At 56.9% G+C, this 20,171-nt stretch overlaps 1 protein-coding gene across 2 annotated transcripts; it reads right to left on the reverse strand.

The window, feature by feature from the left end:
- Positions 1-509: 509 nt before the first annotated feature.
- On the reverse strand, positions 510-17,322 carry WNT4 (Wnt family member 4). 2 transcript variants are annotated; one of them, XM_069874961.1, is made up of 5 exons: positions 17,214-17,322; positions 5,902-6,137; positions 2,262-2,393; positions 1,386-1,528; positions 510-1,172 (listed from the first exon to the last, which is right to left on the reverse strand). In XM_069874961.1, the coding sequence occupies exons 1-5, from the start codon at positions 17,288-17,290 to the stop codon at positions 705-707; spliced, it is 1,056 nt and encodes a 351-aa protein (XP_069731062.1). In that variant the 5' UTR covers positions 17,291-17,322; the 3' UTR covers positions 510-704. The 2 variants fall into 2 exon arrangements, with proteins under 2 accessions (XP_069731062.1, XP_069731063.1); XM_069874962.1 differs by lacking the exon at positions 17,214-17,322 and adding an exon at positions 7,303-7,318 and having other exon boundaries at positions 514-1,172.
- Positions 17,323-20,171: the final 2,849 nt, after the last annotated feature.

The following is a 20,171-nucleotide window of genomic DNA, read 5'->3' on the forward strand; positions in this document are numbered from 1 at the left end:
CCCAGGGCAGCTGCTGAGGAGCTTCTGTAAATCAGAGTGGCCACTGGAGCTGCTCCAAAATCCATCCAGCGCCCAGGAGGCCGCTAGGCATCCCACAAAAAGGGGATGCAAGAGTGATCCGTGAGCTCTTCATGTCCTGAGCACCCTTGGCTGGGGTCTCCCTGCATTGAACTGAACCCTGGGGTCACGGCCATCCCGTCACCATCTGCCATACTCCGCAGGGCACCTGGCTGCGCGCTCTGGCTGCGCTCCATCCCCTCCTGAGGCTCAGCCAAGGCAAGCAGCGTGCTGGGATGCTCAGCGCATGCCTTAAACAAAAATAACTGTGGCAGAAGCTACTGAGCGCCTAACACACGCCTCGGCTTAAACACCTCCTGTGTGCAACGCTCCGGAGCCAGCAGGAGCTCATCCGATGAGAGCAGGCATCGCGCAGGTCCCCAGCCAGACACGTCCCCGCTGGCACAGGACCCCGAGGCTCAGCGTGAAATAAAGTAAACAAAGCAAAAAAAGCCAACAACGATCGATTTTTTTTTTTTTTTGAAACTTTAAATATTTTCTTTTCTTTAAAATCTGCTTTCCTCTGGGGCTCTGTCTCTGTGCTCTCCCTGCAGCGTCTGGGTTACTTCCTCAGTCCTGGCCGTGGGCAAAGGGAGAAGCAGGGTCAGTTAGAGAGGGGGGACGGATGGATGCTCTCCGCTGCTGCATCACCGGCACGTGTGGATTTCCACCACCCGATGGCAGGGTTTGCACTTGACGGAGCAGCACCAGTGGAATTTGCAACTGCACCTTTCCACAACCTCCACCTCGTCCGTATGAAAGCCCCGGCCGCAGCACATCAGCTCGCAGCCGTCGATGGCCTTGGAGGTCTTGTTGCACTGCCGGCCGCTGGTGCCCAGCACCCCATTCTTGAGGTCGTGGTCACAGAAGTCAGGACTGGAGTCCAGGTACACGAGGTCCTCGTCCGTGTGTGGCTTGAACTGGGAGTTTTTGGGCACCAGCACTTTGGTGGATCCGATCTCGCTCTGCTCCACCTCCGTGGCGCCGTCGAATTTCTCCTTGAGGACGTTCCCCACTTTGCGGAAGGGGGGCATGGCTTTCCAGCATGTCTTGAACTCGCACGAGCCTGACACGCCGTGGCACTTGCACTCCACCCGCATGTTGTTCAGGATCGCCTGGAGGAACAGACGCAAGAAACGAGACAGGAATATGAGCTTGGGATGAATAAAGCATGAAGGGAGCAGCAGAGAGGGTCTGGAATGGTTGGGGAGAAAGCAGTGTTGATGTAGGGATTAAATGAAGCCAAAAAGGCTCGAGCGATCGCGGCAGAGCCCAGTTGGGATGCTGCAGAGCCACACTGGCTGCCTCAGTTTCCCCCTCACCATTACCTTCCTCCCTGCCTCGTTGTTGTGGAGGTTCATCAATGCTCTGTTGGAAGAAGCCCCTTTGCTCCTTTCGCGGACGTCGACGAAGGATTGTGAGAAGGCCACGCCGTAGGCGATGTTATCGGAGCAGCCCGACCACTGAAAGCCTAAGACAGAGAGCATGGATGAGATGGATGAGAGCCAGGCCACCTTCCTTGTCCTCTCCAGACCTTCTCTTGCTGATCTGCGACCCCTTCTGTCTTGCTACCCACGAGGCTGGGCTGCCCAGGGCACTGGGGGAGCCGGGGTGTGTGGCCCTGGGAGAGATCATAGAATCATAGAATCATAGAATCACCAGGTTGGAAGAGACCCACCGGATCATCGAGTCCAACCATTCCCATCAATCACTAAACCATGTCCCTCAGCGCCTCGTCCACCCGTCCCTTAAACCCCTCCAGGGAAGGGGACTCAACCCCCTCCCTGGGCAGCCTCTGACAGGGACCAATGACCCTTTCTGTGAATAATTTGTTCCTGATGTCCAGCCTGAACGTCCCCTGGTGGAGCTTGAGGCCATTCCCTCTCGTCCTGTCCCCTGTCACTTGGGAGAAGAGCCCAGCTCCCTCCTCTCCACAACCTCCTTTCAGGGAGTTGGAGAGAGCAATGAGGTCTCCCCTCAGCCTCCTCTTCTCCAGGATAAACACCCCCAGCTCTCTCAGACGCTCCTCTTGTTCTCCAGCCCCCTCACCAGCTTCGTTGCTCTTCTCTGGACTCGCTCCAGAGCCTCAACATCCTTCTTGTGGTGAGGGGCCCAGAACTGAACCCAGGATTCAAGGAGTTGTAGGGGTTTTGAAAAGAATTTTCCCTCCTCTCTGGAGGCCCCACACCCCTCAGGATGCTCACCCTGCGGGCTGCCCCCCTGCACCGTGCGGTCGCATCCACACTTGTCCAGCTCGCCGCTGCTGCAGGCTCGGGTCACGGCGAAGGCCACCCCTGCCGAAGAGATGGCATAGACGAACGCTGCCTCCCGTGTCCCTGCAACAGCACAAACGGTGGTGGGAAACGTGGCAGCAAGTCGGAGGCAGGAGAAAGGGCTTGCTGGAGGGTGTGCAGCCAGGTGGCCAAATGCTCTTGTGAAGTGGTTCGTAGAATCATGGAATGGTTTGGGTTGGAAGGGACCTTGAAGCCCATCCAGTCCTAACCCCCTGACTCGGGCAAGGACATCTCATAGAATCACAGAATCACCAGGTTGGAAAAGACCCACCAGATCATCGAGTCCAGCCATTCCCATCAATCACTAAACCATGTCCCTCAGCACCTCATCCACCCGTTCCTTAAACCCCTCCAGGGAAGGTGACTCAACCCCCTCCCTGGGCAGCCTCTGCCAGTGCCCAAGGACCCTTTCCGGGAAAAATTTTTTCCTAATGTTCAGCCTGACCCTCCCCTGGTGGAGCTTGAGGCCATTCCCTCTCGTCCTGTCCCCTGTCCCTTGGGAGAAGAGCCCAGCTCCCTCCTCTCCACAATCTCCTTTCAGGTAGCTGTAGAGAGCAATGAGGTCTCCCCTCAGCCTTCTCTTTTCCAGGCTAAACAAACTCCCACTGGATCAGGGGCTCCAAGCCCCATCCAACCTGGCCTTGAACCCCTCCAGGGATGGGGCAGCCACTACTGTGCTGGGCAACCTGGGCCAGGGCCTCCCCTCCCTCACAGCAAGACGTTTCTCCCCAAGATCTCAGCTCAATCTCCCCTCTTTCTGCTGAAAACCATTCCCCTCATCCTATCCCTGTACTCCCAATCAAGAGCCCCTCCTCAGCTTTCCTGGAGCCCCTTTCAGCACTGGAAGCTGCTCTAAGGTCTCCCTGCAGCCTTCTCTTCTCCAGGCTGAACAACCCCAATCTCTCAGCCTGTCCTCCTACACGAGGTGCTTCAGCCCTTGGATCATCTCCGTGGCCTCCTCTGGACTCGCTCCAACAGCTCCATGTCCTGCCAGAACTGGATGCAGGGCTCCACGTACTGGTGTTGGTGCCTCTGCTCCTCTTCCCTCCTAGCTCTGGTGTTGCACACAGACCCCCTTGAAAAGCTGGTCTGAATTTTAGCTTTTGGTAGAACATGCTCTACCGAGCCATCAAACCAAGCTCTTCGCTTCCTGCCAAGCCGGGGTGCTCCGTGCAGAACACACGCTCCCTGCTCCCAGGCACACGGTTTGCTTTGTGCCTAACCTGGATCCGCCTCAGCTGAGACTGCACTGAGAGGTTGTTTGCAGAAGCGAGAGCCCTGTCTTGCGGTGAAGGAGCTGGGAACTGCCCCACAAGGTTAAAAATATGAATTTGATGGGAAATTATAACCTGGCAGCGAGGGAGCTGCAAAGGCTGCATTGCCAGGGTGGGAAGAGCTCTCCAGATTTATATGGAGAGACTTGCCTGGTGCTTTCAGGGCACTTCTGCCATGAAATCCCTCCTGCATCCAAAACATATGGTTGCTTTCCACACCCAGGAACATCCCCCACAGCTGTAGATCCTCACACACAAAGTCTTGTAGGTCCCAGCACTTCCCAGACTACCCTGCAACCTTCTGCTCCCAAAGTGCCTCGCAAAACTATGTTGGTCCCCAGGGTGCAGCCCCTTCCCAGCTCTCGCATTTGAGGTGCCACACGCTTGGGAAGAGCTTGTTTGGGAAGGCAGGAGACATCCCTGGGTGTAAACACACAGGGTGGTGCGGCCAGGGATCAGCTCTTGCAACACCCAAATCGGCACCGTCCTCCGAGGCCGGCTGAGGACACATCCCCTCGGTCTCCAAGCAAGGAGGGTTGGCATTTGGGGTGTTCCCATGCTAGGGGTAGAGAGGGGTGATGGCTCGCGAGCAGATCCAGCCCCGGCTCGCCGGTCGGACAGAGGGCAGCTACTTTGGTGGCCCAGCTGTAATGTGGCCCCAGCCAGCGCGGGGACTGAACCGCCTCCAAGTTAATCGAGGTTAATAGTAGGATCGTGTTGGTCGGTTTGTACTGTGGCTGCCTAAAAAGAGAAGACTTTTAGTTTCTGGTATTTCTGGTATTTCCAGTCCCTGAACCTTCACAAGAAGAGATCTTCACCCCTGTGTTGAGAGGAGGAAAGTCAAACAAGGAGCCCAGGGGGGGAGGACTTGGTCCTGGGATGGGTAGCAAGACAGCGCATGGGAGATGGCAGTGGAAGCAAGGGATGCTTCGGTGGTCTCCTGGGGTCGCACAAGGGCTTTCTCCTCTCTCTCCTCACCCTGATGCTCTGCCTCCTTGCTTGGTTTGATCACCCTGTGCCTCCACGATGCCCACGTGCTACTGGGATCAGAAGGGTTGGCGTCTGCCCTGGCCATAAGCCCCTCCAACCCCTGCGCTGGCAGCTGGGTGGTGGTGGGCGATGATGCTCTTCTTAGAGGCTCCCGCTGCCGTGTGTTTTACTCGCATCGGGCGGCAGAGGGCTGCCCTCCCAAGGTCTCGTCTGCAGATGGCTCTGCTCAAGAGCTGTGCGCCACTTTGGCAGTGGAAACCACTTTGGTGCTACTAGAGAAGAGGCGGAATAAATCCAGCACCCTGCTGCGCCTGTGGCTTTGCAAAGCAAAGCTCCTGGCCTTGGCACAGCAGATATTGGACCACAGGGTGACTGCAGGGTCCTGCTCAAACTTAACATAAAAGGTTCAAGCCTCTGGATGCCCTGGGCTGGTGCTTCTGTGTGACGGAGAAAAAGGTTTGGGGGAGGAAGCACCCAGAAGCCGAGGAACTGCAAGGGGCTGGATGTGCTGAACCCAGTCCAGTCAGAAGGACCCTGCCGAGATCATAGAATCATAGAATCACCAGGTTGGAATGGTTGGACTCGATGATCCGGTGGGTCTCTTCCAACCTGGTTATCCTATGATTCTATGATCATCGAGTCCAACCGTTCCCATCAATCACTAAACCATGTCCCTCAGTGCCTCGTCCACCCGTCCCTTAAACCCCTCCAGGGAAGGGGACTCAACCCCCTCCCTGGGCAGCCTCTGACAGGGACCAATGACCTTTTCCACGAAAAATTTTTTCCTAATGTCCAGCCTGAACCTCCCCTGGTGGAGCTTGAGGCCATTCCCTCTCGTCCTGTCCCCTGTCCCTTGGGAGAAGAGCCCAGCTCCCTCCGCTCCACAAGCTCCTTTCAGGCAGTTGGAGAGAGCAATGAGGTCTCCCCTCAGCCTCCTCTTCTCCAGGCTAAACACCCCCAGCTCTCTCAGCCGCTCCTCTTGTTCTCCAGCCCCCTCACCAGCTTCGTTGCTCTTCTCTGGACTCGCTCCAGAGCCTCAACATCCTTCTTGTGGTGAGGGGCCCAGAACTGACCCCAGGATTCGAGGAGCGGTCTCACCAGTGCCGAGTACAGAGATGCCCAGGGAAGTCCCAACAGCCCCAAGAGCCAGTACTGGGCTGGTCCCAGCTTTTCCCAGCCGCTTCCTTGGGGTCAAGCAAGCAAAACCTGCCTGCAGCCCCCCTGCCTGCTGTCGTAGCCGCTCCCCACCCCGAGCAGCACCCCAGGCACACATCCTCCTGGCTCACCTTGCGTTACCACCTTGCCGAAGACGGGCAGGGTGTCCAGAGTGGAGCAGTTCCAGCGGCGGTTGCGGAACTGGTACTGGCATTCCTCGATGGCCAGCTGGGCTCCGCGCCGCACCGAGTCCATCACCTCTAGGTTCCTCTTGCACATCTGCACCTGGCGCTGGATCAAGCCCTTCAGCTTCTCACAGGTCTCCTCCTCGGAGATGCTCCCTACCGAAGACAGCTTCGCCAGGTACCTGCCGCGACAACCAGCACAGCGGGTTAGGAGAAAGGGATGGAGGAGCACAAACCCATGTTCAGCTGGGACACCCACCAAGGAGACCAAGCTTCTCACCCCTTCCATAGCAGAGACCTGGTGCCCATCTGGGGTCACCTTCAGCTTCTGTGGTGGCTCCACACGATGCGTTTTGAGCTGGCGGAGAGCAAGCCCAAACAAAACAAGCATCTTTCTGCAGCCCAGCCCCATGTCTCACAGGGAGCCCAGCTGCTGGCTCCCCTTTGCCTCTATTGCCTGCAAGGAAGATATTTTCAGCATTGTCTGAATGTACCCGGTCAGGTCTCCTGAGTACCCGCACATCCAAGTGCTACTAGGAAAAGCCAGAGGTCTCTCAAGTCAGCCAAAACAAGCAGGACGGGTGCTCGGCTGCCAGCTCCAGCTGCCACACGGCTCCCACGGCGTGGCTGCTCGTCACCAGCAAACATCACCCTCCCAACCACTTCCCTCCTGGAGCCTGCTTTTAGCTCCCTTGGCCCCCAGCAGGCAGGGGTGGCCGCTTGGAGCTGCCAGGCTTCCTGGCACTTGGGATTTAGGCAGGGGAGGACAGAGCCAGGAGGTTGTCGTGGGCAAAGCCACACGCGCTGGGCATGTCCTCCACCAACCCGGCTTGTGAAACTCATGAATGTGGTGGCAACGAGGGCTTTGCTGGCCTGGAACAGACTGGCCCTGCGTGGAGGTGACCAGGTGCTCTGCTTTCCATCACCCCATTCCCAGCAGGAAGAGTTACAGAGCTGCTCTTGAGCGGCAGCGTGAGGGGGAAAGGGGAGCTGCCTCTTTTGGGGGAAGCACCCCACAAGCTCTTCACATCTCCTGACCAAGCACATGGGATGGTCCATCCTGCACATCCCAGTAACCCAACCCGCTGTACACAGATGTGCTTCCCCATTTGCCAGGTCTCTCTTCCCATCTCAGCCTCTGGATCTCAGAAGGGTTTTAAGATGGACATGCACCGCTCGGAGAAGCTGTTAGACAATCCCAGGTCCTCAATCTGTGCCTCTGCTTGCACGCTCCCTCCTTCCCGTGGCTGCTGGCTCTGCTTCCAGTGCCACTGCTACTCCTGGAACCCCCTCCTGCTGCAGAGCAGGAAGATCCCCTGCACTAGACTCACGCTTGCACCCACTGACCGCAGGTTGCTTTAACATCCTCGGGAATCGCCAGCGTCAGCTCATGCTGCTACCTCATCCTCACCAAGAGCTGTGAGCGCCGAGCAAAGGCTTTCTGAAAACCTCATCCCTTGACTCTGCATTTCCCAGCCCTACAGACCTTGTGGGTTTTTTTTTTTTGTTTGCTTGTTTTTTTTCCTCCTCCTCCCAAGTTGCGACATCCTGCTGAGGATTTTTCCTTTGAAGCCCTGCTCGACTCCGAGAAGTGACTGTGCAAAAGTGGCTCCTGCTCCCTGCCTGTTCCCATGTGTCCCGGGAGCCAGATCTGCTGACTCCAGCCACAAAATCAAGTCGTCACAGCCTCGTCCTCCCATTAGCCCTGCCAGGCTGCCCCAGGAGGAGAGAATGGGATTTTCTCTTCTGTGCATCAGCAGAATTATTCACCAGCTTGGTTTCACGCTGACAACCGGGGGGGGGGCTGTGGGAGACAGTGAGAAAGGCGTCTTGGCTTGCAGCGTCCGTGGGGAGTCTGCATGGCTCACTGTCAACAGCATTCAGCTTTCCTTGTGCAGGGAGATCACTTGATGCAATGCCTCTTGGACAGCGGGAAGTGGCAGGCTGCCGTGCTTCCAAAGCCAAGTTCTTTTCTAGCCTTTCTAACAGCTAAGCATCTTCACCCAGGGCTTTCTGCTCCTGCAAGGGCACAGCCCTGTTTGCAGAGGACCAGTTGCTTGGAACTCCTGCTAAATCCAGAGCTGTCACCTTTCTGCTGGCCCCCACACCATGCAATAAGTGTCCTGGTGTGACAGTCACTCCTCCGCATCTCCCAGCTGACCTCCTGCTACTTAGGCATCTTTTAGGATACTGAGGAACCAGCTCTTGCAAAGCAGAATCAGTCTTTCTAGTGAGTGGTTTCCCAGCCAGCCTGCAGCACCTTGGCAGGAGAGAGCTGAGCTGCAGGTGTAGCCGCCCCGCGAATACCAGAGCTGCTGAGGATGGGGGCACCGTCTCCTTTTCTAACACATTTCCCAGCTCGGTGCGATTCTCCAGGCAATGGGGAGCTATAAATTCCAAGCGCACACGGAGAGAAGCGTGACAAGAGCCTTTCAAGCCTTTCCAAGTAGATGCGCCTGATAAGATGCCTCCCCAACAAGCATTTAATGCTGTTTGGGATGATGAAACGAAGGCTGAGGATGCTTCAAAAATAGGTACAGCTCTCCAAGAACAGGTCTGGTAATTTGTTTTGCAAGGCAGGCAAATAAGATGAAGTTATCCAGAACGGTGCTCTGGCCTCTCTTCCCTATGACAAGTCCTCTGCGTGCCATCATCCCTCCTCAGCCCACGTGTGGCTGCCTATCCCTGGGGATAGAGGCAACTGTCCCTAAAGTCCTGTGGCCCCATCAGGTTCTCGGCTTGTTTCAGTCTCTACATCCCGTAAGTACCATCCCTGCTTTCAAAAAAGCCATTTTTTTCTGTTGGGGAGGAGGCTCCCATCCTGGTTCCTGGTCCATAAAGGATCCAGAGGTTGAGTCAAGGATGTAAGGAGGATGCTTACTGAAGGACCTCAACTTTGAGGCTTTCACATGGCATCTCTCCACAACACATTCAGAGGCACTGGGCAGGAGCATCTCACCTCTTTTCTCCTCTCTGGGATAGCTGAAGGGTGTCATAAGAGCCAAGAAATGTGCTGTGCTCCCACCAGCACTCAAAGATGCTTCTACCCTGTGACGCACAGTGTTTCTCGGGGCTGGAGAGCCCAAGCAAGGTACCAAACCCACCTGCAGCATCCCACGGTCACCATGGAAACCTCCCTCCAGCACTGCGCCTGGTCCTTAACGAGGACCTTGATCCAAACTTCATTTTCCTGGACTGGGGTGGCAGAAAGCTCAGGCAAAGCCTTTGTCTCCCCCGCCACACAGCAAGACAGGCACGACAGGAAGAAACCCAACCATTCCTGCTCTCTGCAAGCTCCTGGTGCGGATCTCTGTCCTGGTACCAGTTCCTAATTTCTGCACAGAGCTGTAGGTTATGGCTTACATCTCGCATCCAGCCTCAAAACAGCCCTCCTTGTGAGGGAAAAAAAAATAAATCACCCAAACATGATATTTTCTTCCTTTTCCAAGACTGGACAAAGACTGTTTCAAGGGGTGAGCTGCTGCCCAAGCCATGTGTTCAAGTTCTGTCTTGCTTCATCATGGCATTTATGTTCCTCTCTTTAAATCCAGACAAGTTGCTCACAGAACAAGCCCTCTTTTAATGAAAGTCACTGATTTAACACAAAACTGATGGAAAGCCCTTCCTTTTTTTTTCCATCCACAGTACAGAGATCAAGAGTGAAGCCCCATAATTTAAGCAGCTGCAGTTGATCCACCCTGCAAGATGGCAAAGAAGGAAACCTCAAACCCAAGGAGCTTTAAAAGGACTGGAGCGAGGGGAAGCTCTGCTAAAATAAAAATGAAGATAATTATTTCAGGAGGAAGAAATAGAGGTGGAAGAGGAAGAATATAACCAGCGGGATGACAAGAAGACATTGGAAGAGCTGCAGCAGCTGAGAGAGAGCCAGAAGGAGCAGGGATGGGATTCCCTGCCGGGGGAAGGTGTGGAAATTGGATTCATCGACAAATTCTCAATAGAGGTCTGGGAAGATGTACCAGATGTCTTGGAGGAAGCAGAACTCTCTGGTGTTTCTTTTATTTAAACAAATGAGTTTCAAGTATGAGAACTTGTCACATTGTCTCATTTTGGGAATATTTTCTTGTAGATGGTAAATTGGAGCCAGGCCAGGGGTGTCACTGCTCCAACACTCAGAGATGCTGAGAAGTTGGATAGACTCAGAAGCTTCACCCTGCTCAGCAAACACCCAACCTGCCCGCGATACTGGCCTGGCCAAGGCCACTAGAGGATGTTCAGGGATTGAAATGCAGAGATGCTTCAGCTCTGCTCCTCTCGGAGTGGCAGCCTCTGCAAACATCCTCACTGCTCAAGGAGAAACAAAGTCAGCCTGGATCAGCAGGGTTGTACTAGAGGCTGAGACTGTCTTGTGCAGAGAGGTTTCCTTGGAGGAAGGAGAAAAGGCATGTTTAGGATGGAAAAATCAAAAGTGCATAGAGGATAGGTTGGAAACGCATGATCGTTAAGGTCCCTTCCAACCCAAACCATTCTATGAGGGATGTGGTTGAGTCACCTTCCGTGGAGGGGTTTAAGGGACGGGTGGATGTGGCGCTGAGGGACATGGTTTAGTGATTGAGGGGAATGGTTGGACTCGATGATCCGATGGGTCTTTTCCAACATGGTGATTCTATGATAAAGAGAGATGTGTGCAGAGAGAGGTATGGTCCAGGCAAGGAGATGGTCGAGCTCATAGGTATCACACACATCCAGGATCTGCTGGAGACCCTGCCCTCATCCATCTGATGGCTCTGCAGCAGGACACGTCCCTCCCAGAGACCAAGATTTCCCCTCCTGGGATTAGATGCCCTGCCATCCCTTCCCTTCTAAGTGTAAACCATGACTGGCAAAGCCATCATCTGGGAGCCTGTCTGGTTTCTTCAGTCCTGAGCCGGCGATGCCTCTTGGCTTCCTGAGCATCCAGAGGCAACTCTCTACTTTGTGATTATAGAATCAGTGAGGCTGGAAAAGATCTTTCAGCTCATCCACTCCAACTGCCAGCCCACCTCCCCTGTGCCTGCAAAACCACGTGCACAAGTGCCACAGCCACACGATTTTTTAACCCCTCCAGGGATGGAGACTCCCCCACTGCCCTGGGCAGCTCGCTTCCTTTTCACTGGAAGGGTTCTCGGGCACTGACAGAGGCTGCCCAGGGAAGTGGCTGAGCCTCCACCCCTGAAGACATTTAAAAGATGGGTAGATGGGGCGCTCAGGGATGTGGTTTAGTAGTGGATAGGTGCAGTTAGACTCAGCGATCTCCAAAGTCTTTTCTAACCGACTGATTCTATGATTCAATGCTTCACCACTCTTTCAGTAAGGATATTTTCCCTAATATCCAATCTCAACCTCCCCTGGCACAACTTGAGGCACTTTCCTCTCGTCCTTGTTAATTGGGAGAGGAGACCAGCACCCACCTCAACACAACCTCCTTTCTGGGAGCTGGAGAGTGGTGAGGTCTCCCCTCAGCCTTCTCTTCTCCAGGGTAAACAGCTCCAGTTCCCTATGATGGGGAAGATCAGGATGGAAGCTGGGAAGCCCCTGAGAGCAGCATCCACTCTGGATCTCTGCTTTAGATGCATAGGAAACATCCTCTACTGCATCTTCCTTTCAAACCCAAGAGAAGCTGCTCCTGGGCTTGAGCACGAGAGCAATGTTGTGTTGCAAGAGGAGGCAAGTGCAGGCCACGGGGCTGAGCTCTGTGGGAATTTCCCTCGTGCAGTGCTCGAGGCTAGAGCTGGTTGGAGAAAATCTGATGAGTGTTCAGTTTCTATCAGAATTTGCAAATACCTGGTGAGAGAAGCCTCCTGCAGGATCAGTTTGATCTCGCCCAACTTGCAAAAGACCCCAGGCTGCTCTCCCTCGGCCAAGATACTCAATTAATTCCCCCCACCCCGTCCCTTCCAAGTAACTTCATGAAAGCACAATACTGGCTCCAGTTCTGCTGAGCCAGCCCGATCCTGCCCACCACCAACCCAGCTGCACGGCAGCAGCTCCTGGAGAGCGTGGAGGATGCTGTCAGGGGTCACCCGCAGGCACAGAGGACAGACAGACAGACACCCTGGGGCTGGAGCCAACCAAAGGTCACCTGCGCGTGGCATCCAGAGCCTGTCGTTTGAGCAGCCCTGGATGATTGAGGTTTTTGTGGGTTCACAAGGCTTTCAAGCTTTAAGAAACAAATCACCAAGACGGTAAGAGCCGGCATCGCTTGGGCTTGTTAAGGAAACAGGGAAGAATTTCCTGGAAAATGTAAACCCCAGGATTGCTCAGCAGTGCCATCGTTTTAAGAAAGCCCAGATAATCAGGGATGGGACGATGGGAAAGGTTTTCAGCTAAAAGAGAGGAGATTAGGGAGAAACGTTTTGCTGTGATGCCCTGGCCCAGGTTGCCCAGAGCAGGGGTGGCTGCCCCATCCCTGGAGGGGTTCAAGGCCAGGTTGGATGGGGCTTGGAGCCCCTGATCCAGTGGGAGGTGTCCCAGCCCATGGCAGAGGGGTTGGAAGTAGATGTGCTTTGAGGTCCCTTGTGATCAAACCATTCTGTGATTCTCTAACGCATTTCTCTCCACGGGCAAGGATGAATTCACTGAAAGGACAGCAGCTTTGAGCAGAGTAACATAAACATCATTTTGCTTTGATGCAAAAATCCAGTTCTGACTCACGGAGCCACAGAAAACCACTGCAAAAACCATTTGCTTCTTGCTGTTGCTCAGATCTGGACCTGATCCACTTCTACAGAACCTGGGGTGGGTTTCTGTCACTCTGGGGTGGGTTTCTGTCACTCGTGTCCATCCCCGCTAGAAGAAGGCTTTGCTACTAAAGATTGAGGAATAGTTTCGTCTGAGGCTTCTTTAGGAAAAGTCAAAAACGATCATCACTGCTGTGGGGGCAGAGAGCACGGATCCCTCCTACACCCTGGCAAACACAGCCCTGATGTCTCCTTGCCAGACAGGACCAGAGCTCATGGATGTGCCAAGCTCGTGGGAAGTCCAGAGCCAAGACCGGTCGAGGTCTCTTGCCTCTGCAGGATGCAGCTCTTTAAGCCAGTTTGTTTTCATTGCTGAGCTAAAATTAGCTGGTTTTGTCAAAAGTGGCAGGAATTATAAATAAATGGATAAATAACAATTAAAAACATTTCCAAGGGCGGCTGCTGGGTTAGCTCTTCAAACCTTCAGGGAATGGGTGTCACTGGCTGCGTGCACCAACCTCACGGAGCCGGCAGGAACCCCCAGCAATACGAAGATGCTCTGGGCACCCCAAAAGTGGAGAGGGACTCACCCAGTGGCTCTCAAAGCAAGAAAATTCTCCATCAAACACATCCAGTGCGATTCGCCAGAGCAGATGTGACCAGGGAACCTTTTTGGTGCTGTCCTGACACCAAAACCCATAGAAGAGAGGGAGAGGAGCTGGGCAGGAGCAGCTCTGCTGCAGAGTCACAGCATCCCTGGGAGAACGTGGGACCAGCTCCTTGCCAGGTGGAAAATGGGAAGGAAGGTAGCAACAACAATGCATAGAATCGCATCCAAAATTCAATCAAGCCAGCCTCAGGGTGAAGAGAGCTGCCCCCGCTAACAAAGCTGGGGGGACTCACCTGAAAAGAACCAAATCTGGTTTGAAAACAGCTTTTCTGGAGCCCTTTTGAGTCCTGGAAGCTGCTCTAAGGTCTCCCTGGAGCCTTCTTAGCTGCTTAGCCAGGCTTGTTGGGACATTTGCAAGGTGTTCAAGCTTTCCCAGAGTGGTCAAATTCATTTTTTTAAGGGTTTAAAAGCCCATCTGTGCTCCTGGCCCTTTAAACCAAGTCTGATGTGTAGATGGAAGTTTTAAACCCCTGTAAATAGGGGGTAGAGCAAGCTGCTGGTGGCACACCCTGCTCTGCAGCGGCATAACCGCATCTCAGGCTCTCCAGCATCCACGGGGAGCCTCCTCCAGAGGCAGTTTGTGCTGAAGAAAAGAGAGAGAGGCTGTAACGATTCCCAGATAGCTCGATAACCAGGGGTCTCACCCACAGAGGACCCCTGCCCTGCTGTATCCCATACTTTCCAGGCAAAGGATTTGATTCTTATCATTCAAACCACCCAAACAGCTACAGATCACAGCAGCCGCAGTGCCACGAGCAGTTGGAGGATGCTTTTACACCCACTCCCTACTTCGCACACTTTCACCTCTTCAAGGAGGAATTCCCTCCCTCCCAAATAGATAAATAAAGGAATAACTAACCAACTGACTGCTCGCCCCCCGCATCCCACTGAAACCGGAGCTCGGCGCTCCCATGCCGGCTTCAGAGAGGTGCTCGTTTGGGTGAAACCCTCTACAAACAACCCCGCAGCGGGAGGGTTTTGGAACATGCTTCCAAATTCAATCCCATCGCTGCACGTGCAGGTTCAAGAGCTGAACGGAGCCTGTGAAATGGGATTCACTTCAGAAAGTGACTTGGCAGTTTCCCTTGTGTAAAGGATGCGCCTGGACTACCCCGGAGATAAAGCAGAAGCTTTCCCAGCGAGATCTAAAAGGCACCAACCTCAGCCCTTTATTTCATTTTACAATTTAAAGAGGCAAGAGAAAAAGCTTTAAAGCTCTCTGAGCCTCAAAAAGCAGGAGGAAGAGCCTTGAGGCTTCCACCAGAAGGGGGAATAGAGCATCTCTTCAGATTTGGAGAGGTAGCAAGCCAAGAAGTGACTCCCAGAGCCTAGGCACTGAGAAAACACACCTGAAGTTTGCACCTTACCCAGAGAGAAAGCAGTTTGGTCTATTGCATTAAAAAATTTGGCTAAGTCCCTTTCAGCTCAACGGCTGCTGTGGCAGAGGGACTTTTTCTATGGCTCAGAGGACACTGTTTGCATGGCCAACCCGAGCCCTTCCCCACAAAGCCAGGCTTAAAAAAACCCTTCAGCTCAGCGTCTCTGCGCAGCGCTGGGGGAATGCGAGTCCGGACAGGTCGAAAAAAGCTTTAAGGGGAAAGGAAAAAAAAAAAAAAGTCACAACTGAGCTTAATCACTAATCCAGCAGGTTTCTGGAAAAGCAAACTTCGCTGCCACCCAGCGCACACACCTCTGCGCAGAATTCAGCTCCCGTGAGCTGGGGGAAAGCAGAGCGTGCCGGAGCCCACACGCGTGAGGCTTTGGAAGACGTACGAGGCACACTCATTCCTCGAATATCTGATAACTCCTGGGATCCTTCTAACTCTGTTTATTGCCTCCGGCAGCCTTTGTTTCTGATGTGAGAAGATAAACAATGGGAATTGTCTTAATCCTAAAGGCAAAGAATAAAACCCACCGAGCGGGGTGCGGTGGGACGATCCTTTTTATCATGATACATTTGCAACATCAAAAAAAAAAAAATAGCGGCCCCCCCTTTCCTTTCAAGCGCACTGAAATGTGTCTGTTTTTCCTCCCCTGTTGGCAGGAATGAGCCCTCTGCTCTCCCGTGGCCAAGCCCCCCGCGCCCACCCCTCGCTCCGCCAGCACGGACGGCTGCACACAGCCCTCCCCGTCCATCGCCGCCAACCACCCCTCCGCGTCGCCTTCCCAAATAACCATCCCAGCTGCCCGCGGTGCCAGGGACCATGAATCTCATCTCTGTGCATCCATATCGGCCTCGCTCATCAAATCCCCCCCTTGCCAGACACTTTGCTGTGCCCATCCTAGAGCACCCCAAGCTTCTCCTCGCCAAGGAGGTGCCCATCCCAGAGCACCCTAGGCTGCTCCTCTCCAAGGATGTGCTGTCATCCCACCAGGTTTTCTCAGCAGGACACGCTCCCTGCAGGAACAACACTCCCACAGTTCCCAATATACCTTCCACTGGAAGCGTGACAGCTCAAGCGACCACCTTGAGAGCTGCTCTGATCCACCCACCCCTCTCCGGAGATGCGTGGCACGCAAGCCGCTCCATCTGGCGAAGGAGGAGGGGAGAAGGGCCGAGTGCCAACACATCCCGGCAGCTACCGGCGGCCGAGCGCCTTTTCCCACGGGCAGGACACTCGGAGAACGCCGCTGACCTGACTTTTTTTCCATAAGGAGCATCCTCCAGAACCCACCCGCCTCCCACTAAACCAAAACTAAAGGCAAAGAGAGACCGGAGCTGAGCGTGGATACAGAGAGGTCTCCGCATGTGGTGGCTAGGATTGTGCTCACCTGGGCACAGGTGGCAGGAGAGGCACAAGCCACTTTGGATCTGTCACGCTGACAGCTCCAGGGACTCCCCACATACCTGCCCTGGCTGATGGAGACCTGGGCAGGTGAGATGGAGATGCCTCACGTTCCCAGCCTGAAAGCGGGTCCGCTGGGTGCGTGCACTGGGAACTAATTAGCTCACGGCAGCCAGTGGCGCTGGGAGCAGGGGAAGTGCCATCTCAAGCCAGACAAGATTAATTAGGAGAAACCGGCGCCTTCGTTCAAAGTTAGCTGAGAAGTTGCTGCCTGCTCCGTCCCCTCGACCCTGGGGTTTGGGGTCTCCCTAGAAGAGACCCCAACCATCTCCCCACCACCTTGGGGAACACGCACGAATTTTCCAGAACCGTTTCCACCCCTGTTTACCTTACACACGATTTCAGTGTTTGTTCAGCAGGTTCCCAATGTCACCAGGTTCTTCTGCAACGCGCAGCAGCCCCCCAACCACCCGTCCTGCTGGGCACGGGGGTGTCTCACCCCAAATCCCTGCAGCTGGCACGCCTGCCCTGCTGAATCCGGACCTCGTGTGGCACCTTGGCCCTGCTCTGATCCACTGTCCTGATCCCTGTCCGAGCCTGGATTCAGGATTTATAGACAAAAAAGGGGACTGGACCTTGGGGAGCAGCCACTGCATGGGCAGTTAAAGGAGAAAAAAGGGCTGGGGGCTCAGTGAGCAGCCCCTACCCAGGGAGTTAAAAAAGAAGCAGGGGCTGAGGGGTCGGTGAGCAGCCCCTGCCTGTGCAGCTAAAAGCGAAAAAGGGCTGGGGGCTTGGTGAGCAACCCCTGCGTGGGCAGTTAAAGGAGAAAAAAGGGCTAGGGGCTTGGAGAGCAGCCCCTACCTGGGCTCTTTAAAGAGAAAAAAGGTTGGGGGGCTCGATGAGCAGCCCCTGTGTGTGCAGTTAAAAGAGAAAAAGGGTCTGGGGGCCGATCGGGGGAGCCGATCAGCGCATTTGGGGTTCTGCGGTGCCCAGTGCGGGGCCAGGCGCCCATCCCCGTGGAACCACGGGGATGGGCGCCTGGCCCCGCACCGGGCACCGCCAGCATCTTTGCTGGGGTGCCTCCCCGGTCCCCCCCCATCTTATCCTCGCCCCGCGGCTACTCACAGCCAGTTGCTGGCGTTGGCGGAGAAGGTGGCGAGGATGAGGAGCAGCAGGGAGCGCAGGGAATACTCCGGGCTCATCCTGGAGGGCAGGGTCGGTGGGGAGAGGGGCGGGCAGCGCCCCCCCCCCAGCCCGGGCAGCGGCCCCCCCCTGCCCGGGGCAGCCGGCTCCGGGCCGGAGCTCCGGGCGCTGCCGCTGGACGAGCCGCCGAGCAGCCGAATGTCAGCGGGGGCGGCTCAGCCCGGGACCGGGCGGCGGGGAGGGGCGGGGAGGGGCGGGGACGGGGGCGGGACCCCCGACGGGGACACCCCCGGGGCGGGACGGTGGCGGGGGAGACGGGGAGATGCGAAAGGAGGCGCCCCCCGAGCCGACCCCGCACCCCCACGGAGCATCCTGCACCTGCGGAACATCCTGCATCCCCTGCATCCCCTGCATCCCCTGTACCCCCTGCATCCCCTGCATTCCCTGCGCCCCCTGCGCCCCTTGCATCCCCTGCACCCCCTGCACCCGCTTGCATCCCCTGCACCCCCGAACCCCCCTGCATCCCCTGCGCCCCCTGCGCCCCCTGCACCCCCTGCATCCCCTGCGCCCCCTGCATCCCCTGCACCCCCGGACTCTCCTGAATCCCTGGACCCGCCTGCACCCCCTGCATCCCCTGCGCCCCCTGCGCCCCTTGCATCCCCTGCACCCCCGGACCCCCCTGCATCCCTGGACCCGCCTGCACCCCCTGCATTCCCTGCATCCCCTGCGCCCCCTGCACCCTCTGCATCCCCTGCACCCCCTGCACCCCCTTGCATCCCCTGCACCCCCGGACCCCCCTGCATCCCTGGACCCGCCTGCACCCCCTGCATCCCCTGCGCCCCCTTGCATCCCCTGCATCCCTTGCGCCCCCTGCGCCCCCTGCACCCCCGGACTCCCCTGCACCCCCTGCACCCCCTGCGCCGCCTGCGCCCCCTGCATCCCCTGCACCCCCTGCACCCCCGGACCTCCCTGCATCCCTGGACCCGCCTGCGCCCCCTGCATCCCCTGCACCCCCGGACCCCCCTGCATCCCTGGACCCCCCTGCACCCCCTGCACCCCCTGCACCCCCTGCATCCCTGGACCCGCCTGCGCCCCCTGCATCCCCTGCACCCCCGGACCCCCCTGCATCCCTGGACCCCCCTGCACCCCCTGCAGCCCCTGCACCCCCTGCATTCCCTGCATCCCCTGCGCCCCCTGCATCCCTTGCGCCCCCTACACCCCCTGCACCCCCTGCATCCCCTGCGCCCCCTTGCATCCCCTGCATCCCCGCCACTCCCTGCGTCCCCTGCACCCCTTGCATCCCCTGCATCCCCTGCACCCCCGGACCCCCCTGCATCCCTGGACCCCCCTGCACCCCCTGCGCCCCCTGCGTTCCTTGCGCCCCCTGCATCTCTTTCATCCCCGGACCCTTCTGCATCCCCGAGCCACCCCCCCGACACCTCTGCACCCCCTGCACCCCTGAGCTGCCTCCCCGGACACCCCTGCAACCCCGGGACCGTCCTGCACCCCCTGCATCCCCGAGCCACCCCCCTGGACTCTCCTGTATCCCTGGACCTGCCTGCACCCCCTGCATCCCCGGACCCTCCTGCACCCTCTGCACCCCCAAGCCGCCCCCCCAACTCCTGCACCTTCAGACCCTTCTGCATCCCCGAGCCACCCCCCTGGACCCTCCTGCATCCCCGGACCCGCCTGCTCCCCCTGCATCCCCGAGCTGCCCCCCGGACACCCTTGCATGCCTGAACCCTCCTGCACCCCCTGCACCCCTGAGCTGCCCCCTGCACCTTTTTTGCACTCCCTGTATCCACAAGCCACCTGCCTGGACACCCCTGCACCCCTCGACCCTCCTACACCCCCTGCATCCCCGAACCACCCCCCCAGAGCCTCCTGCACCTGCAGCCCCACTGCATCCTCTCCGCATCCTGCCGGGCTCTCTGCCCCTCCAGACCCTTCACACCCCCTCCGCAACCCCAGGCCCACCCCGTGCCCCTCTGGACCCCCCATACCCTCCCTGCAACTCCCCCCCCTCCCCTCTGCACCCCTCTTCCCTCCGGCCTGGCCTCTGCATCGCCCCCCGCCCCACACTCCACAGTCCCCCAGCCCCTTTACAACCCCCCCACCCCAGTTCCTCTGCATCTCCCCCTGCATCACCCCTCTGCCCCCCATGGCCCCTCTGCATCAGCCCCCCTGCTCCTCTGCACCCCCAACTTTGCCCCCCTGGTCCCTCCGCATCCCCCCAACCCCTCTTTTTCCCACCCCGGATGAGGCCTGGGGTTCCCACAGTGCTGGGAAAATCATAGAATCACCAGGTTGGAAAAGACCCACCAGATCATTGAGTTCAACCATTCCTATTGATCCAGAGCGATTCCCTACAGCCCGATTTTGATCCGGAGCAATTCCCTACAGCCCGATTTTGATCCGGAGCAGTTTCCCAGTGCCCAGTTTTGATTCAGAGCGATTCCCCACAGCCTGATTTCGATCCAGAGTGATTCCCCACTGCCCATCTGATCCAGAGTGGTTCCCCGCAGCCGCCCGATTTCGATCCAGAGCAACCCCTCACAGGCCGGTTTTGGAGGATTCACCACAAATGGCAAATGTTGACATTGAAAAATGGGCAAACGGGGAGAGGGACCTGGGGGTTTCTCCGGGGAGGGAGCAGCGTCTGGAGCCGGCAGCAGGGATGAGGTTGCCCACTCGGCTGGAGGAGCTGCAGGGCCCCGGGGATGGGCTGTGAGGGTGGAAGGTGATGCTTGGCCAAGTACCAAAGCTTCATTACACCTCCAAATTCATGCTGAAAGGTCAGCTCTTGGGCATGCCAGGAGCTGCCCACCCTGCAGCAGGGACCTCATCTCCTCTCCCACCCACTGCATCCCTCTCCTCCGCCTTGCGCTCCACCTGGGCACCGGGGACTCCATCCAAAGCCAGGAGCACCACGAGCTGGAT

This window comes from Phaenicophaeus curvirostris, chromosome 22 (genome assembly GCF_032191515.1).
Source record: "Phaenicophaeus curvirostris isolate KB17595 chromosome 22, BPBGC_Pcur_1.0, whole genome shotgun sequence".
NCBI lineage: Eukaryota > Metazoa > Chordata > Aves > Cuculiformes > Cuculidae > Phaenicophaeus > Phaenicophaeus curvirostris.

What these genes read in the sequence shown, in the direction of transcription:
- WNT4 (XM_069874961.1), bottom strand. Translation starts at nt 17,290, where the DNA reads ATGAGCCCGGAGTATTCCCTGCGCTCCCTGCTGCTCCTCATCCTCGCC. An exon ending in CGGCAAGGTGGTAACGCAAG is followed by an intron (nt 2,394 to 5,901) that starts GTGAGCCAGGAG and finishes GTGCTGTTGCAG; the next exon opens with GGACACGGGAGGCAGCGTTC. An exon ending in GCAGGGGGGCAGCCCGCAGG is followed by an intron (nt 1,529 to 2,261) that starts GTGAGCATCCTG and finishes TCTCTGTCTTAG; the next exon opens with GCTTTCAGTGGTCGGGCTGC.